Source organism: Artemia sp. Qi Xiang Cuo, chromosome 13 (genome assembly GCF_049724085.1).
Source record: "Artemia sp. Qi Xiang Cuo chromosome 13, ASM4972408v1, whole genome shotgun sequence".
Taxonomy (NCBI): Eukaryota; Metazoa; Arthropoda; class Branchiopoda; order Anostraca; family Artemiidae; genus Artemia; species Artemia sp. Qi Xiang Cuo.
In genome coordinates this window covers 6,008,278-6,028,837 of record NC_142806.1, presented here as the reverse complement: position 1 = coordinate 6,028,837, position 20,560 = coordinate 6,008,278, and the positions used below count along the sequence as shown (strand labels likewise).

General features: G+C 37.1%; 1 protein-coding gene across 1 annotated transcript in view; it reads right to left on the bottom strand.

The window, feature by feature from the left end:
• Positions 1 to 20,067, bottom strand: part of LOC148944882 (lipase member I-like) — a 138,344-nt gene extending 118,277 nt beyond the window's left edge. Inside the window, exon 1 of the mRNA XM_089098631.1 lies at positions 19,717 to 20,067. Coding sequence (XP_088954757.1) covers positions 19,717 to 19,759 — 43 coding nt within the window. The 5' untranslated portion in view covers positions 19,760 to 20,067. The remainder of the gene's footprint in view (positions 1 to 19,716) is intronic.
• Between the last annotated feature and the right edge of the window lie 493 nt (positions 20,068 to 20,560).

Genomic DNA, 20,560 nt, shown 5'->3' with positions numbered 1-20,560 from the left:
GTGGAAAGGAAGGCACATGGACCAGAGAATGCAGCCAAGAAAGGTGACGTTGGCAGTTTCTATAAGCATCTCCGTGATCTAACAGGCGACATAGCCCCCCCCTCGGTTGTGTCTGTTTTCTCTGTGGATGGCCAGCCGCTCAGTGACGAAGCTGCCCTGGTCAATCGATGGAAAGACCGCTTCTCGGGCCTCCTCAACGTCAAAGCCGTAGTGCAGACTGACCAGGAACTCATCAGCCTAGCCGCCAGCACCCAGAAACTGCTGACAAGTGACTCCTTTCACGTCATCAGAAATCTACAAAGCAGTAAAACCTTTGAAGAACAACGAAGCGGCAGGCGTATGTGGAATATCTGCTGAGCTACTGAAGTATGCCAAACCGGCAATGCTACTTTGGCTCCCCATGCTGTTTTCTGTGGTTTGGCGCACAGAATGGATCCCGAAGGACTGGCGAGCTAATATAATCCAGCCCTTATGGAAGAGAAAGGGGAGCAAGAGCATCTGTCGGAACTACAGAGGCATAACGCTACTTTCAGTGCCTGGAAAGATCTTTGCTATGACCCTGCTGGATAGATGCACGAGTATCCTCAGAAGAAAGAGGAGAGTCCAGCAGGCGGGGCTTATGCCCGGGAGATCCACTGTCAAACAAATCTTTACCATCTACCAGTTAATTGAGAAGACGAAGGAATTCAGGAGGAAAGCATATGTAGCCTTTGTGGACTTCAAGGCTGTGTTTGACTCAATGGATCGCAACTCGCTCTAGCTGATACTTCGATCAACAGGTCTACCAGGCAAATATTGCAAGTTCTTTGAAAAACCTTACGAAGAGACCGTGAGTTGCGTCCAAGTCAACGGCAAACGGAGCACGACATTCGGCATCAAAACCGGTGTACGCCAAGGGTGTGCCGCCGCCCCGGAACTGTTTAATTGCGTGATAGACTAGGTCTGTTGGAGAAAAATTTTTCACTAATGTTTAATCCTGACAAAAATAGTATTGTTTAATTTAATTTTATACCTTCTCAAGTTGATCTGAAAAATAAAACATAATGCCGTTCCCAAGAAATTCCTTCTATGCTCTTTGACAACTTGGATACACTTACAATCTTTTGCTTATTTAAATCGTAAGAGAAGAAGTAGTAATAATAGTAGCCCCGAAAGTTTCAACCTAATGCCCCCAGTCGGTCTCAATATATTGCTGAGGTTTCTTATTGGCAACTGTACAAAAAGTGCCTTTTGATTTAGTTTTAAAGCAACATTTAGTTTTAAAGCATAATAAAATAACATAATTGTGGGGGATTGACATACCCAATATCCAGAGAGACATAGTTACTGGACCGCTCTATTATGCTAAGCCAAATGGCTGTGTAAAAATTTTGACTCGATGTGTTTGGAAAAGGAATGGGCTTGGCAGGAAGGCTGCTTGCCTTCCAATCGCTTTTGAATTTTAGAAATAGCACTAGAACATTTTGATTTAATCCAACGTCCACCATAATATTCCTTAAGAGCTTCACCTTCAAACCCATAGTTTGCGCAGTAGCAATAGTCGTAGTAGTATTAGTAGCAGTATGCACACAGCAACCTTAGTTCTGTCAACATCACCTTCAACACACATTAAAATTTTTAACTTAATATCATCAACCAATCCTGATGCATTTCTGTTACGTCCTCTTAACAACCTCTGTGAGCATAATGTGTTTTGATTTAGTTCCATACAGTTTCAATATATCCCACAATTTTCGTCTTAAGCCCTTAGTTTTTGTAGCTGCAGAAGTAGTAGTAGCAGTAGAATTAATGATAACCTTAGCTTTAATGATAGTAGTAGTAGTATAAGTAGTAATGATAGTAGCAGTAGCAGTAGTTTGAGTAGAAGCAGTATAATTAGGATGCAAATATTTTCTTTTGGTTGGTTCAACATCTCCCAGAACAAGCCCTTTTAGTTTCATCTTCACACACCAAGCTGTTCCCAAGATATTGTTTTTACGCCATTTTAACAACCTGCATAAAGACGACGTGTTGTGAATAAGTTAACCCCCCCCAAAAAAAAAATCCTTGAAAATTTCACCTTCATACCCTTAGGCATAGTTGTAATGATGATAACAGTAGCAGTATTTGTTTTACTAGTAGTAGCATTAATAATAATAGCGGTAGTACTAGTAGCAGCAGCAGTATGAACGTGTTGCCTTTACAAGTAGTTGCAATAGAAGTAGTAGTTAATGTAGTAGTAGTAGTAAATTTAGCAGTGATACAAGTATTAGTAGTAGTGTATATATATTGCCTTTTGGTTAGATGAATTTCTCCTTTTAGTATTCTTTGAAAGTTTCGTTTTAATCCCCAAGTCAATTCTTGAGATACGCTCTTTTGACAATGTACATGCACATAACGTATTTCGATTTAGTCCAAAGGCTCCCTCAATAGTGTAAATGGAGTAGTATTTACTACCAGTGGTGGTGGTAATTGTAGTAATAGTGATGGTAGTTAAAGTAGTAGTGGTAGCTCGCAAAAATTCCCTTTTGATCATCTCCCTTACAACCACGCATTCCATAAAAACCTTATATGCCCGGGGGTATAGCTTACAGCCCTTGTCCCCAGACTCTGGGGGAGGGGGTTGTTAACCCCAAAGGCGCTGTTATGTGATCTTTGGACCGTTTTTGACAAATGACTATCTCATAATTTTATCGGATGCATTAGAAGAAAACAGGCCGTGAGGGGGTGCTAGTTTCCCTCCGATCACTTTGACCCTTAAAAAGGGCACTAAAACTTATGATTTCCAATCCAATGGGCCCCCTCCAAATTTTATACGACCGCTCTTTCCATAAAAACCTTAGATGCACCCGAGGCATAACTTACAATCCTTGTCCTGAGGATCGTGGGGGGATTGCTATCTTGAAAGACAGAATTGCCCTCCAATCACTTTCAACTATTAAAATGGGCACAATACGTTGCAATTTCCAATCGAATGAGCATCTTTCGAAGTTTCTATGACACGTCATTCTATACGAAGTGCCCTGGTCTAAAACCAAAAAAAAAATACAATTCATTGTGCCCACATCGCTCTTTACTTGGGCAGCGCTAATGTGCTACCTACGATTGGGCAAATTTTCTTAGGCTCCAAGCTTTTTGATGAGTAGCATTAAACTTGATGAATTTTATATATTTTAAAGAAACATCAAAATTGTATTCTTTTGCTGTATCTATTACTATCAAGACTCTGTTTCTTAGAGTTTCAGTTACTATTGAGCTACATAGCTCCTTACTTACAGTTCGATTTCACGAATTGTCTGATGAAATTAAATACAATAGACTTTTATAGATCTAGAGCCCAAAAATGAGCCTAGGGAAGCGTAAGAAACCACCTTTACCCCTTTGTTTCTTGCAAAGCTTATAAGAAGCTGTCAAGCCCTTTCTTAATTAGGAATTAAAGTACAAGTTTAACAAAAAATGGCAGAAATTAACCAAGGGGTCACCAGCCGAGCGAAATCTCTTATACCATGTAGTAGTGTTAGGCGATATTTTGATCAATTGATATATTGATATTTTTTACTTTCCATATTCGATATATCGATATCGATATTTCGGATCAGTTTTTGGCTATCTCATGGATTTGTCGAAGTTTAGTAACGCAAATGGTAAATAAAAGGTATTTTGTTTAGTTTTTTTTTGGTACTTGTTAAGAATCCAGTAGTCACGCGAGAATTGTGTTGCGAGAACAGATAGGCATTACCAGGTACTTATATCATACTTAAATGAGTTTCTCACTCCGGGAACTATATCTAAACTTTAGTTTTTTGGGGTTTAGGGGGAATAAAAGGCACCTAGGTGAGGGTTAGGTTAGGGTATGTATTTAATACATGCTATACTTTACCCCCCCCCCCCCCCCTAATGCGCAAATATATAGCCCAAACTTGTTTCTAAACTGTTATATTTTCATCCTATTTTGTTCTATTTCATTAGCATTAACGAAACTTCACTTATCGCGTGACAACTTGATTCTTAACAAGTAGCCTACCGAACGTTTTTTCAAAATTCAAATAATATAAAATCAAACAATAAAAACAAACTTCGATTTATAAAGGAATATAATAAAAACCCAGACTTGGAATTATTCGAGCTCAGGAAAAGAGAAAAATAAAATACTGGCTATTCAAAAACAGCAGCAAGTCAATGCTTTTCCCTGAGAGTCGGTTCCGCCGTTCAGTGATTATCTGACCAGCTTTGGAAAATACATTCGGAAAGGACACTGGTAGCGGGCACAGGCATAAATTTCATTGCAACTTCACACAGGTATTTTCGGGACTTCATAGCCACCACTATTAGAGACTTCCACCACTTGAGTGGGCAAGTTCCTCTTGAAATTATTAGCTCCCTATTGAAAGTTTGCAGAGCCATGATATATTCGGCTGCTGTCGAAGCTAGGCCTGCATTGACTATAAGGACTTCATCGTGTGATCCCCACAAGCTGGCTTTATTCTGATATGAATGCATCGCAGGGACTGCGATGGCATTTGTAGCGTCTGATCGAGATTGAGGAGCCAGCAAGGCCAAATCTGTCTCGTTTGCAATTTTGCTCTCAACTTGAAAAAGATCGTCAGGTGAAATATACATTTTCTTGAAACGCGGGTCAAGATATGTGGCAATTACGATGGGTGTGACTTGACCAAGGCTTAGAAACCAGCTAAGCATTTTATTCAGCAAAGCCTTTCAAAGCTTATCAGCCACATCTGAGAAACCACCAGAATCTACCTGAACAAGGTGGTGTCTCAAGATCTTAGACAAAGGCAGGACTTTCGAGATGGAGGGAAAGCTTTCAGAAGAGAGCTCAATAATTGCCTCTTCAAAGGGTGTAAGCACCGCAATCACGTTTGAAATAACACCCCACTCACTATCAGGGAGCATGAGGTCCACTTTACCGAGAAGCGCAAGTGGACTTGTTACCGACTCTTTCAAATCTTGTAAACTACGCAACATAATGAGAAGCGAATCCCATCTAGTGGTCATATCAGGTTTTAGTTTTTTGGTGCAAACATTGTCAATAGAGATTTGAACCTGGCGCAACTTGTCGGTAGCTAGAACACTACATCTGAAAAAATTGACAATATTTATAGCCTTTTGGACGAGAGGCAACAATTCAGCAGTATCATTAATAGCATCCCCTACAATCGAATTTAGAGTATTTTCGAAGCACGAATCATGTGTCCATCCTGTACCTACTTGGGATGAAGCATCCAGACAGAATTTTTCAGACTGAGAAAATTCACCCTGTCTGATCGAATAGTTTAGCTTTGATAACATTCAAAATCCGAACTTTTCATTATAACATCATTTGTTTTGAATTTTCCATTCTCAGTTGGTAATAATTCACACGTATCTGACTCTGGAGCCGGAAGTGAAAAAGATGCCTGGGTAAGAAGTAAGATAAAGATAAATAAAATCAATTATAGATGAAAGAATTCAAACCTGCAAAGAATCTCGAAGGTGTATGCTGAAAATTTCCAGACTTTTCATGTGGTGGATTTTCCGCGAGGAACATAGAAGGTTAGAGACCCCTAAGAAATATCGGTTTCGATAAGACGTTTCGATATTCGATATCAACATTTGGTCTGATATATCGATATATCAATTTCGATATCAAATATCACCCAACATTACCATGTAGGTTTTGCCAAGCGTGGTGAAATTACTCCAAGTATGACAGGCATATGCCAAACGACACGGGGACGGAACCCAGTGTGGTAGAAATGGGCTATGCGTGTCAGAACTGTGCGGCACTTGTAGCGCTCCGGGGTGTACACCAGCTAGTGAGAAAAATCTCAAAATTTGCACTTAACTATGGCTTCGGCTACTTAAATAAGACATTTAAACTTCGAAGTAATATTCGAACTATAGTCCTTCCCCCAAGGGCGGATCCAGGATTTTTTTGCGGGGGGGGGGGGTTTTAAATGATTTTTACCAAGGTTTTACTAATTTTCGACTTATTTTAGACTCGGTCAAAAGTTTCGGGTGGGGGTTCAAACCGGGTAACCCCCCCCCCTGGATACGGCCTTGCCTTCCCCAATATTTTAGAGCCACTGGTTCGATTCAAATATTCATCTGTTAAAGAAACATTCCTTTATATTGATTAAAACCTGTAGGACTCAATTCCTGCTTGGAGTAGATTAAATCAATCTTCCACAAACTTTGAAATCTCTTACCTTTTGAAATCTTTATTCATCAATAATCACCCAAAATCATAAATCATCAATTACCTTCAGCATTAGTCCTCTTGGATTGATATACTCTTCATATCTTCTTGCAATACTATAATATAATAAACATCTTACTACCAATTTCTAGAAAACATAAACACCATAAACGCGATTTGACACAAATCACATTACGGTTCGGTAACCGCTTCTTGTTCTAACATTTCAATTCAAAAGGTTTAAACTTGGGCAATATTAACTATCAAAATTGATGTATCTCTTTATCGGACCAAAAATCTAAATTGAACGTTAAAACGTAAATATCGATGTGGGAAATGATATTTGGAAATTTTTGTTATTTCCAGCTTTTTCAACCATCTACCGGTGAACATCCAACAGAAAAATTCCAACATACAAAAAGTTCTCGTTAATATCTAGTGTAAATTTGAAGTTATAGGGGGGGGCATCTGCCCCCCGGTCTCCCCACCCCTTCCTACCTCCATGGTGAAGTTGTAAGTGAATTTTTTGAAACTGAAGTTTTTGAATACGATTGAGTACGTTCATTTCAAGAACAATATACGATTGAGTACGTTCATTTTAAGAACAATAGGAGGTCGGGAGGGATAGGACGAGGGAGGGGCGTGCGAGGGGTCTTGTTGTCCTCCAATGTTTTTGTTCACTTTAAAGGGGCACTAGAACTGTTAATTTTCTTTAGAATGAGCCCTCTACCGATATTCTAGGGCCACTGGCTCGATAGGATCACCCCTTGAAAAAAAAAACATAAAACAAATAAACACGCATCCGTGATCTTTCTTCTGGTAAAAATACAAAATTCCACATTTTTGTAGATAGGAGTTTTAAACCTCTATAGTCGATTTCTCTGATATGCTGAATATGATGGTGTGATTTAAGATTCTATGACTTTTAGAGAGTGTTTACCCCTTTTTTTGAAAATCAAGCAAATTTTCTTAGGCTCGTAGCCTTTTATGGGTACAAAAAAAAAAAAAAAAATGAATATCGAAACATAAATCGTCACCTAGAAGCAGGATTGGCGTAAGCAAAGTACACGAAATTTTGAAAGAAACATGGTTGCCTGTTTGCATTTTTGCAGACTAGAAATAGTTGGAGTAAAAAACGCAAAAGATTACATGCTGAAAAGCATGGTATTATAAAAGGATCGTGGGAATTTTCAAGCAAAATATCAAACAAATTGCCAAAATACTGTTACGTCAATTGGGTTTTAGGCTAGCAGTTGGTCAACTTGTCAGATACGTCAAGCCGGTCCAAGCGTGTTAAACACCAGACATGCAACTTACGGTAAAACTGACCTGAAAAGTGTAAGTACAAACTGAGAGAAAATCTTTTAAAGAAATTCAGCTATAATATAGTAACATAATGATACAAAAGAATGTTAAGAAACTGGCACAGTTAAATGTCATAATTATGTCTTTCATTTTTTCTCCTGTCTTGATCTGTGACAGCATTCTCTTGGGGACTTCTCTCAACTCGAGCGTTCGTGGATCTGGGTGGTTTACTTGGAACATCTTTAGCAGTTTCACGACCCTTTTTTGAAGCAAGCCCTGGCAAGTTCTTTTTGAAGAATTTTTGGTAATAATTTACATCGACAATCGGCATGAATCGCATGAGAGGCTCTGTATCTTTTATTACTTTAACAAGTTTCTTATTACTTTAAAAAGTAGAGTTGTGAAAAACTGTAAGTAAGGAGCGACCCGGCTCAATGGTAACCGAAACTGTAGAAAACGGAATTTTGATACCATTAGATACATCAAAAGAATAAGATTTTAATGCTTATTTTAAATATATAAGTTACATCCAGTTTAGTTCTACCCATCAAAAGTTACGCGCCTGAGCAAATTTGGCTGATTTTCGAAAAAAGAGGGAAAGACCCCCTAAAAGTTATAGAACCTTAATGAAAATCACACCATCATATTTAGCGTATCAGAAAACCCTACTGCAGAGGTTTCAAGCTCCTATCTACAAAAATGTGGAATTTTGCATTTTTTGAGAGAAGAAAGATCACGGATGCGTGTTTATTTGTTTTTTTTTTTTTTTTTTTTTTTTTTTTTTCAGGGGTGATCATATCGACCCATTGGCCCTAGAATATCTTGGGAGGGATCATTCGAACGTAAATTAAAAGTTCTAGTGCCCTTTTTAAGTGATAAAAAAATGGAGGGCAACTAGGCCCCCCACGCTCATTTTTTCCCAAAGTCACCCAATCAAAATTTTGAGATATCCATTATGTTCAGCATGGTCAAAAATATAATAACTATGTCTTTTAGGATGATTTAATCCCCCAAAATCCCCGGGGGGAGGGCTGAAAGTTATGAACTTTACCCAATGTTAACACATAGTATTGGTTGGGAAGCATACAGACTTTTTCAGGGGGGATTTTTTCTGGTGGTGGGGAGGGGCTTGGGTCGTGGGTTATGTGGGAGGAACTTTCCATGGAGGAATTTTTCATGGGGGAAGGATTTTCCGGATTTCCCAGCATTATCAAACAGTTCGTGGTAACGAACTGTAAGTAAGGAGCGACCCGGCTCAATGGTAACCGAAACTCTAGAAAACAGGTTTTTGATACCAATAGATATATCAAAAGAATCAGATTTCAATGCTGATTTTAAATATATAATTTTCATCAGGTTTAGTGCTACCCATTAAAAGTTACGCACCTGAGAAAATTTGGCTGATTTTCAAAAAAAGGGGGAAAGACCTCTTAAAAGTTATAGAACCTTAATGAAAATCACACCATCATATTCAGCGTGTCAGAGAACCCTACTGTAGAGGTTTCAAGCTCCTATCTACAAAAATGTGGAATTTTACATTTTTTGCCAGAAGAAAGATCACGGATACGTGTTTGTTTGTTTGTTTGTTTTTTTCCCCAGGGGTGATCGTATCGACCCAGTGGTCCTAGAATATCGTGAGGGGGCTCATTTAAACAGAAATTAAAAGTTCTAGTGCCCTTTTTAAGTGACCAAAAAAATGGAGGGCAACTAGACCCCGTCCCACGCTCTTTTTTCCCAAAGTCATCCGATCAAAATTTTAATATAGCCATTATTTTCAGCATGGTCGAAAATATGATAAATATGTCTTTTAGGATGACTTAATCCGCCGAAAATCCCAGAGGGAGGGCTAAAAGTTATTAAATTTACCAATTTTTAAAATTTTTTATTGGTTATTGGTATGTTTACATATTTTTTCAGTTGTTTTTTTTGTGTTAGTGGGTGGGATGGGTGGGACGGGGGTTATGTTGGAGGATCGGTTCATGAAGGAAGTTTTAATGGGGGAAGGGAAATTGCCATGAAGGGGCGCCGGACTTGCCAGCATTATTTATTGGTTATTGGGAAGTATACAAACATTTTCAGGAATGATTTTTTTCTGGAGGGGGGGGGGGGCTATATGGGGTGGTTAATCTGGAGAATATTTACGTGGAGGATTTTTCTTTGGGGTAATGGACAATTATATTAATGGGGCGCCGGATTTACAATCATTATTTAAAAAACGATCAGAAATTAAATAAAAAAAAAACCAATTTTTTTAAACTTAAATGTAAGAAGGAATATTATAACTTAAAACGAAAATAAATTACAACGTATGTGAGGGGGTTCTCCCCCAAGTCAATACCTCGCTCTTTATGCTACAGTTTTTTTTTAGTGCTTTCAAAAGAGCTATCTATTCTAATTAAACGGCCTTTGTGATTCCGGGGTTTGTGAATCAAATTTTTTTTTAACTTTTAACGTAAAGAGCGTGGTATTGACTACGGGGAGAACCCCCTCATATACGTAATAACATATACGTTATAAAAAAAAAACAATAAAAAAACAAGCGATACGGCTCAATAGTAATCGAACTTTTAAAAACGGAATTTTGATGTCAATAAATGTATTCAAAAGAATGTGTTTATAATGCCGATTCTAAATATATAAATTTTATTAAGTTTAGTATTACTCATCAAAGGCTACGAGCCTGAGAAAATTTACCCGATTTTTTAAAGAGGGGGGAACATCCCCTACATGTGAAAGAATTTTAATGAAAATCACACCGTCAGATTCAGCGTATCAGAAAATCCTATTACATTAGTTTCAAGCTCAGATTTGCAAAAATCTGCAACTTTGTATTTTTTGCCAGAAGAAAAATATACGAATATAGAAGTTAGTTAATTAAGTTAATTTGTAAAGACATCCATTTAGCAATAGAAAAGTAAAATTTTTATGCAAATAAAAGCTGCATTAACTAAAAAACTATCAGAAATTAAATTAAAAAAAACAAGTTTTTTAAACTGAAAGTAAGGAGCGACATTAAAACTTAAAACGAACAGAAATTATTCCGTATATGAAAGGGGCTGTCCCCTCCTCAACGCCTCACTCTTTACGCTAAAGTTTGACTCTGTCTCACAACTTTATTTTTTAAAACAATAAAAAACTTTAGCGTAAAGAGCGAGGCGTTGAGGAGGGGACAGCCCCTTTCATATACGGAATAATTTCTGTTCGTTTTAAGTTTTAATGTCGCTCCTTACTTTCAGTTTAAAAACTTGTTTTTTTTTATTTAATCTAAAAAAGATCAGAAATGATATGTAAAAAAAACAAGTTTTTCAACTGAAAGTAAGGAGCAACATCAAAACTTAAAACGACAGAAAACATTATGTATATGATTGGGTTCACCCCCTAGTCAGTACCTAATTCTTTAAGCCAACGATTATTTAGTGCTTTCATAAGAGCTATTTATTCTAATTAACGGCATTTGTGATTAATGGTTCATTTTTAAAGAATTGGAACAAAATTCGAACTTTAGCTTAAAGAGCAAGGTATTGAATAGAAGGCAAATCCTCTAATATACGTATTAAAATTATATGAATATAGAAGTTCGTTACGTAAAGCTAATTCGTAAGTTACGTATATTTATTACTAATAAAAACGTTCGTAAATAAAATTAAACAAGTTTCGAGAAAGGCATTTAACCAAATCAAAGTAAAATTAATATTTAATACGGTGAGCCAAAATCAAAACCTGCATTAATTCAAAAACGTTCAAAAATTAAATAAAAAAAACAAGTTTTTTTTAATTAAAGTAAGGAACAACGTTAAAACTCAAAACGAACAGAAATTATTCCGCATATGAAGAGAGTTGTCCCCTCCTCAACGCATCGCTCTTTACGCTAAATTTTGACTTTCTCACAACTCTAATTTTTTTAAACAATGAAAAACTTTAGCGTAAAGAGCGAGGCGTTGAGGAGGGGACAGCCCCTTTCATATACGGATTAATTTCTGTTCGTTTTAAGTTTTAACGTCGTTCCTTTCTTTCAGCTAAGTTCTTTTTTTTTTATTTAATAGCTTAAAGATCGATGCGTTGAGGACAGCCCCTTTCATATACAGAATAATTTTTGTTCGTTTGAAGTTTTAATGTCGCTCCTTACTTTCAGTTAACAAAACTTGTTTTTTTATTTCATTTCAGAACGTTTTTCAACTAATACTGGTTCGAATTTGGCTCATTGTACATGAACAATGAAAACGGAATTTGCATATTGATTTTATCAAAGTTTTCCCCCGTGTAAAATTTCCTATGGGAAGTTCAACTCCAGATACTACCCTCCTAATGTGAAAATCTCGCCGCATAAAACCAAAATTATTCATTATATATATGTGTAGGAGGGGGCTGTCCCCTCCTTAACACCTCGGTCCTAACGCTAAGGTCTGACTTTTTTCTAATTCTTAGAGAAAGACTACTGAAACATAAGAATAATAATAATAATAGCTAGAATAATCATAACTTTTTTTTAAGTACAGAAAAACTTTAGCGTTGAAAATATTTTCAACTGTATGCAGAATGTTGAGGAAGTGTAAAATAATATTAACTATTCTTAAGTTATCCATTGCTAGTTTCCCAAGACATGTTTAAATGAAGAGGTTTTATTTTTTAACTTAAAAAAACAAATAATCTGATGAAAAAACGAAAAGAATAATGTATAAATAATGCCGGGAAATCCGGCTCCCCCTCTATGGAAAATTCCTTTCCCTTACGGAAAATCCATCCATGCAAAGTTTTTCCCAATAAAATACCCCCCACCTGGAAAATTCCCACCAGACAATTCCATCCTAGCTGAAACTTCCCTTTAGAAAATTTCTTGTGGAAGATTCCGACAAAAATATTTTTCTTAGTCCACTTTCATTTGAAAAGACTTTAATTTCTGATTACTTTTAAAATCATGCCGGAATTCCCCCTGCGTGGAAAATTCTTTTCACAAATACCTACCGCCCATAGTAGAAAGGTTCTCCCGCAGAAAATTCCCTCTTGAGAATTTATCCTGTGGAGAACTCTCCCATGGATAATTTCTCCCGCGGAAAATTCCCCCACCTATGGAAAGATGCTCTAGAGAATTCCAAACCGGTAAATATTTCCCCCGGACAATTCCCTTTAATATCTCCACATGTAAAAATGAGTAGGAATTTTGCAAAGGGATCTTGGCAAATTCCAGTAATATAAAACTTCCCTTTGAAAGTTCACCGCCGGGAACTTTCCTCCCCACGGAAAATTATACCCGTAGAAAATCCTCCCAGCCAAAAATTCTCTCCCCTCCCCCGAAATGTCTGAATACTTATCAATAAGAAATACTATACGTAAACAATGGGCAAATTTCCTGACTTACGAACCTGTCCCCAGGGGATGTGGAGGGTTGTGTTATCCTCAAAGACATAGTTACTGGGCTTTTCAACTATGTTGAACAAAATGGCTATCTCATAATTCTGATCGGCCGACTTTTAGGAAAATATTGACTGAGAGGGGGGCCAGTTGCCCTCCAATCTTTTTGATCACTTAAACAAGGCACTAGAACTTAATTTCATGAGCCCTTTTATCGATATTCTAGAACTATTGGTTCGGAGCACAGTATATAAATTATAGGCAGTATGATCTTTCCCCATCTCACCCACTATAAAAACCCGGACCGAGGTGCGAGTACTCCAGAGAACGTAGTAACATAAGCGACATTAGATCTTTTCACGGTCAGCTTTCTCTTGAACGCGAAACTTGGCTTCACCAATGGAACACTAAATATTGAAGAAACTAATTTTAAATTAATTTATTCCAATACATATATGAAAATCGGTAATTAGTAGTGCAATGTTATTATTAGATGTTTTTAGGAATTAAAAGTAGGTTTCGAAGTCTCAAGTTGGTTCCAAAGGCATTTTGAGAAAGTTTCTGCCAAGTACGTGTTCCAGGGTAATTGGACCGCTGACGGCAGATCAAATGAGAGGAGCTGTTTGTACGCGCTAATACAAGAATAAGTGGGAGGATCTGTTTGTTCGCACCGAGAATGAAGAGCCAGAAATTATCTGCGGTAAACTTACTGCTATATCTTTATACTGTGGTTCGGTGCGATTACCCCGGAAAAAAAAAATATAAACGCGTATCCGTGATCTTTCTTCTGGCAAAACAAAATACAAAATTCCACATTTTTGCAGTGGAAGCTTGAAACTTCCATATTAAAGTGCTTCGATACGCTGAATCTGACGGTGTGATTTTCATTAAGATTCCTTAACTTTTAGGAGGTTTCCCCCTTTTTCAAAAATGAGGCAAATTTTCCTAGGCTTGTATATATTCATGGGTAACGCTAAACTTAATGAATCTTATATATTTGGAATCAAAATAATAAGCCGATTCTTTTGATATATCTATTGATATCAAAATACCGTTTGATATCAACTTTAACTCCTGACAGGATCAGCTAACAGTTAGTCAAGCAATAACAAGCAATAAACTGTACAAAAACGTGCAGAAATTATTCCGACTTTTAAAGGTAAAACATTTCAGGTGAATTATTTGATTATTTTGACATCATATTTGTACAAATTATACGATTTGAAGGAATCAATAGTTAAATGACTGAAAAATATGCATGAGAGTGTCATTTTAGCACTAAGTGCCAAAATTTGGCTTGACAGTGTGAAAAGTGTTATAAACCAAAGAAAATGTGAAAAATAATGTAACAAACGCCACTTCGCCAAATATGAAGGTCGCCCCTAACAAGATGCAGCAAAATAACACCATAACAAGACAACAAAATAACAAAAACAAACACAAATTCGTGACCATCTCTCTGAGGAAGAACTGAAATTTCGTAATATTCAGTTTCTGCAACCTTTTCCTTGAAGTTCTGAGACACTCTGAGCACCTCAGTGTTTCCACTTACCTTTTAAAAAAATCTGCAAAATCTAGACAGTTTTTGGGAGATGGATCTCAGGATTCGGGAGATGGATCTGGAGATTCGGTAGGATTTTCAGTAAGAATCTTTTGAGTTTTTGGAGGTTGTTCAAGCGATTTGCGAATGAAGTGCCACATTCTAAAAGTTCAGAGAGAAGATTTACTTGAGCCAGCTGCACTTCCGGAAAGAAAATTTGTCGATCAACTTCGTCAAACATGACAAAACGAAGCAGCTAGAAGCTTGAAATGTATTGAATTTTGAAACTAAGTGCAGTCACATTTCATTTAGACTCTAAAGCTGTTTAATTAAGACATTTTTCTTCATCGACCTTTACTTGGTCTCGCCCTTTCAGGCTCCAAACGACAGCCCGCTAAGTTCATGACAGGACAGAAAATTTGGACGAATTGTGGACACCAGGCTCTTGACCGTTTAGTCTGAGTTAGGCGTATAATTTGTTTTACCACCATCCCCAGAGTTATTCACAAATAATATAGAGAAAAAGCAAATTCGAAGGTCATCAGTATTCATATAACTGAAAAAAAAATGGCAAAACTTTCTTACACATATACCGCTTTACATTCATAATGTGTCTCCTTTTTTTGTGAGCAGTCCACTCTGATCATGCAGTAACTCAGATGTGCTGGTAGACGCTGGTCAACCGTCAATGTTTCTACTGTAACTCCAGCTCGTTTCATTCCAAGTTTCGTCTGAATTGTGGAAGCCAAAGTTATAGTTACCAAACGATTCTTTCTGTCTGTCTTTACTTCCTTGAGTAAGCTGAAGTCTTCTGAAGCTACGTCCGACAATGGCAAGGAAAACAAGCATTGTGCAAACTTTGCTAAGTTTCGTTTCCACGGTGGTCCCACGGTGGCACTCAAAGCTGATTTCCAGTAATCCACCGCTGTCAGAGTTACTGTCTCATCATCATTGGTACTATCGAAATGTTCCCGCCACTCTTTGTCAATGGCACTTCTCGACCCCCCTGACAACGAGTAGCGTCTTAAATATGGGCCACGGATGGGTGGGTTTAGTTACTTAGCTTTTTCGGGTTCAATAAAACTAATTTCATTTTTTTTCACGAGCTGTTAATTGTCCTCGTTTTCATCCTTTCTTCGCGATTTTATGTTTTATAATACACTGATAGGCCCTGGCGGACTATATTCGTCCCTTTCTGCTTACCCAGTCTTGCTTTATCAGTAACATTCTTATGCGGCATATTCCTCAGGAATTGGACTAACTTGTCAACCAGCAAAAATGGTAAATTGTTTTCAAAATGCTGCAATTTTTGTCTCTGTATCTTGTACTGGATCATTTAATGCAAACCCCTTCAGTTCTACAGAGCAACTGTTGACAAATTCTGATTTTTGTCATATTTCTTTAAATTTGTAGCAACTTTGGATTATTTTGAACTTACTGAATCAAATGGATCCACACAGTGCTAGTTCCCATCTTCTTGGTGCAAGCAGACACCTGTGGCTAGTTTATGATTTGAAAATAATTAGTTAATTACAAACCTTGAAGGTGTTTAAATGATCAAAAAAAAGAAAATCAATGCAAACACTGTTGAATGAATGGCCAATGTTAATACATATGCCAATACATTCCAATTGCGCTGCCTCAATTGCCAGGAATGTTAAGAAAAATCTTGAAAAGACCAGAGACCATGGTCAAGTAAAAAAAAAAAAAATCAACAAAGAATAACCGTAAAGTAAAATTGTCCGGTGATTAAGTGTGATGGAGATTTGGTTTCTTCTTTTTTTGTCGGGAGATGGATTAGAAATTTGGTAGAACTCCTGAATAATCGCGAGAAGTGGAAACACCGCTTAAATTTCATGTCTAGTGAGATAAAGTGAGGATGAACCTCCTGTGGAACGTTAATTTAAGAAAACAAGTTTTTCCAAGGGAAGTAAACAGCGAAGTTGAAACTTAAAATGAACAAAAATTATTACTTCACAGCCTATCTAACATATATCAATAAAACTAATACAAATAAACCAACTTATTATACTTCCCTATGTTTTCTAGGATCATGAAATAATAGCGCTTTACTGAAAACACAAAATAATATAGGAGTTTTGGTACAATAAAAGCAAACCAATTAAGGACACTTTTTACAGAATAAACATAAAGTATTTCAGGATTGTTGCTTTATTTTGTTTTTGTTGAACTTCACATCACTTCGAACATAGGGAGTACAAATTTGAAAGTTTTGCCTGCATAAGCTCTCCTGGTTGCCTAGAAACGACAACTGTTATCTATTTGAAACTAAATTTGTAGTTTTAGCTAAGCACCGAATTCTTTTTGTAAACGATAATTTCCTAGACATTAATTTCTGACCAGATCCCTCTGGAGAGAGAATAGCTAAAAAAAAAAAGGTACGGAAGGGAGACTGGATGCCTTCTGACTACTTTTAAACATGCCCTGGAAATTTGAATGCTTCAGCAAGCGAGTACTGCTGCAAGTGAGAGAACAATCCCTTTAAGAAAAATCTTGTGAAATTTCTGGCGGAGGCAGGCCCCCTTAAATTAGCCACTCCCATTTGGTCCGTAAGCTCTTCATCCCTTTTTGTGGTCAGAGATCAATATCGATAGACATTTAAAAATTTACTTAGCATGGAAACATACTCAGCACACCCAAATCACTGCAAAAACATAGGGCTAAATATAGACATGCTGGTGGTGCACCGCCAAAATGTTTCAGGCAGGTGCACGATTTATAAATCGGCGTCACATCAGGGTCTAATACAGATCATAAAAAATATAATGACCAAGGCATAAGAAAACGGAGAAAATCCTTCCCTGGGCGTATCAGAAGTAATGCAGGATTTGATGGATATACATATGAAACTACGCTCCATATGTCCCACCAATTGAGATAGAAGCTATCATGTACATTACATCGCCTGAGGAAAAAGTTACCTGAAAAGGGCAGCCTACTCAAAAAAGAACTGAAATGTAGACACATCAGAACTTTTGCCACAAGTCAGCCAAGGCTTTAAATTACTGAAACCCAGTGATGTAATCATCATTCAGAAAATGCCTCACATATCATGGAAACAGGTCATGGTGCTTTCCCAGACAAAACAGCCGTGATTGTACATTTGCCAAAAAGCAAATGCATATTTCTGCAAAAGAGCTTCAAACACCAATCGCCTTGCAAAAATCAAAGCTTGGAAAGCTTAAGTTTTGTTCCAGAAGGATTTTACATAGCCGTACTGGCAGACAGACTACCAAATCTACCATCTTCTCTGGTGTTGACTTACCTGTCACGGGCTTCAGGATTTCAGGAAGAGAGTCCCCCCCCCCTGTATTTAAATATTGAATTAACTATGTTATAATATATTATTTTAAGATAATTTCTTATAATCGTTATAGCCTATACTTTTCAAATAATATTTACCTATGTTTGGTCTATCTGAATGATTATTCTACTTATGGCTAAAACTGAATATACTGCATTGATCTAAATGCTGTCTGGCGTCTGGCCTGTTTATCTCTAACTCTAACCTGCCCTGTAATGTATTAATTTAATTGAAATGATCGTCTTCAGCATCACAAGACAAGAGAAAAATCGATAAATGAAGAATGTAGCTAGTATGTTATGCATTACTTCCTGTTACACGAATGTTTGTCAACATAATTACTGGAAATTGTTTATTTTTTACGGGGAAAGAATACTTTTTATTTTCCGGGGATTAAGTTTTCTGGAGATTCGGTATCTTCTTTTTTATCAGGAGATGGATTAGAAATTCGGTAGACCTCCCGGAAAATTGGGGAAGTGGAAACACTGACTGAGCTGGATACTCCAAACACTTATTTCAATATAAGCTATAACTACGAATTAAGAGATTTCTCGGAAGAAACATGACAAGCTTCAAACAAAGAATCTACCCCAAGAAGCTGAAACATTTTGTACTTTAATTAGCTTTAAACATCCACCTCCTCCCCAGAGAAGTACTCAGCATGGCGCCACAAATTTTGTCATAAAAGGTATTAGCCCACTCTAAATAAATATTAAATAATTAGATTAATTATTTTGTTATAACGACATTAGATAAATGGACTTCGTTAATTGTTTTAGCAGGTAGGCTACAGCAAAACAACAATTGCAGATAAATCTGTTTTCTGGCAATTTTTCGTGTGTGTTTCGGCAATTTTGGGACGAGATTCATTATAAAAATGTTACCAGAGCTACAGTTTCTGCTTGCACGTAAACACTTTCTCTCCTTTAATACGGGCCTTGATATATAAGAAAAGAAAGAAGGGGTCTCCGTGCCTATACCCATGGGCGCCCATAAGCTGAATTCCAAGGGGGGCAAACCTCATCTAATTGGCACTTTTAATGCTATATAGCAGAAATCTCAGAACAAAAATATAAAAATAAGGCAGCATCATTCAGCCAGGGGCGGGGCGGGAGCCCCCCTGCCCCCCCATATGGGTGCCCATGCCTATACCCCTTGAGATCTCAGGATGTTTACAATTCTTTCTATAGTTTCTTACATTCTCTACACAATGTGCATATTTTAATATTTCTGAAACTTTTGTCCCCTTCCAAGAACTAATTCATTCGTACGCGTGCCATTCTAAGCCATAGTTAAAAACATTAAAAAACTGGGTTTTTTACATCGATTTACATTTAACATGTAAAAATCGTCTCTCACACGTCTGCACACGGTTAGGATACTTTTGGGCCCATTTTCCTCCCAAAAATCTCAACATCTTTACAATCCTGTTAAAATTTATTACATTTCTACATAATTCACCTATTTTTTAGTTATCCAAAGTCGTGCCTCCCCTCTTCAAAAAACTAATACATATATCCATGCCCGATTATGAGGTAACTTTTTGTGTTACAATAAAAATTTGAGGATTGGGTATCAGGGGCGCCCAAGGGGCAAAGGTCAGGGAGCCTTTGCCTCTTCCCTCAGGACTTAGAAAAAGTATCTTTTATTCAGTATTTTCACCAAAAATACGATTGTCCGTATTTTCATCGGGGGTCTATGTCCCTCCCCCCCCCCACTAGATCGAGGAAAAATAACTTACTTTATTTTTTCTTAAAAAAAAGAATAGAAAAACAACCCTACTGTACCATAAACCAAGCAAAGCGAACATCACTTAAAGCTTAAAACCATCAGTAAACTCAAAGCTATAAATAAAGTTAATATTAGCTCTAAAAAAATATTAGCAGGATAAGAGGATTATAAACGAGATTATAGTCCGAATAAAAGGAGCCACAACCTGAACTAACCAGATGAAACACAACCTGATGAAAGACAACACAACCTGATGAAACACTATCCTACTGAAAATCAAACACAACTTACCAAAAAGCTGGAATAAAGCCGATAAAATGGACAAAATCAACATAGCACATTTTTAGTGCTCTTCATAACCAGAAGAAATCTTCTTCTGACCTTTGATTGCAATAACTACCCTTTGCAGATTTTATCCATACCCGCTCAACCTGACCTATCTCAAGGGTAGACAAATTGGAATTATTTTTCAGCACAAACACAAGAAGATAATTGCTTGCGTATTCCTAAATCGTAATAAATGACGCGGTGGTAGGATTATCCTATCTGCTATACTAAATAATATAAACTGCTGTTATACTAAATAATATAAACTGCTTAGACATGGGCACTGCACAGGTTATATAGCTTCACTGGACGAGGTCCTGCCTTACGCTCATTAGCTTAACTAAAGAGATAAAAAGTAATAGTAATAAAGATGAAATCAGCGGGTATTATTTTTACTTACAGCGATGCTCTGGACCTCGATAATCACAGTGTCAAATTGAGCGTATTTCCTAATTTCGCTTTTTAATATGGATAGTCAACTGTAAATACACATAACCGAGGCTTTTAGGGGCATCAAATATTTCTTCAAAGACAGACGGGATTTTCATGGCGCAAATTTCCAAAAATGTAGAGGGAGCAATAGATGTTTCTATAAATTTAGGGGGAGTGCAATATTTGTGTTTCTTTTTCATTTTTTTTCAATGAAGATACTGAAAATAGGGATTTCTCAATGAAAATACTAAAAGGTATTTTCAATACCTGCTATGGGGCAAAAAAAACTAGTGGGGAAACGCCCTTCTCCATACCCTCAAATGACATCCCTGGGAAGGGGGTGGGGTCAGATGCATAAAAGAGGTACTTTCAGGTA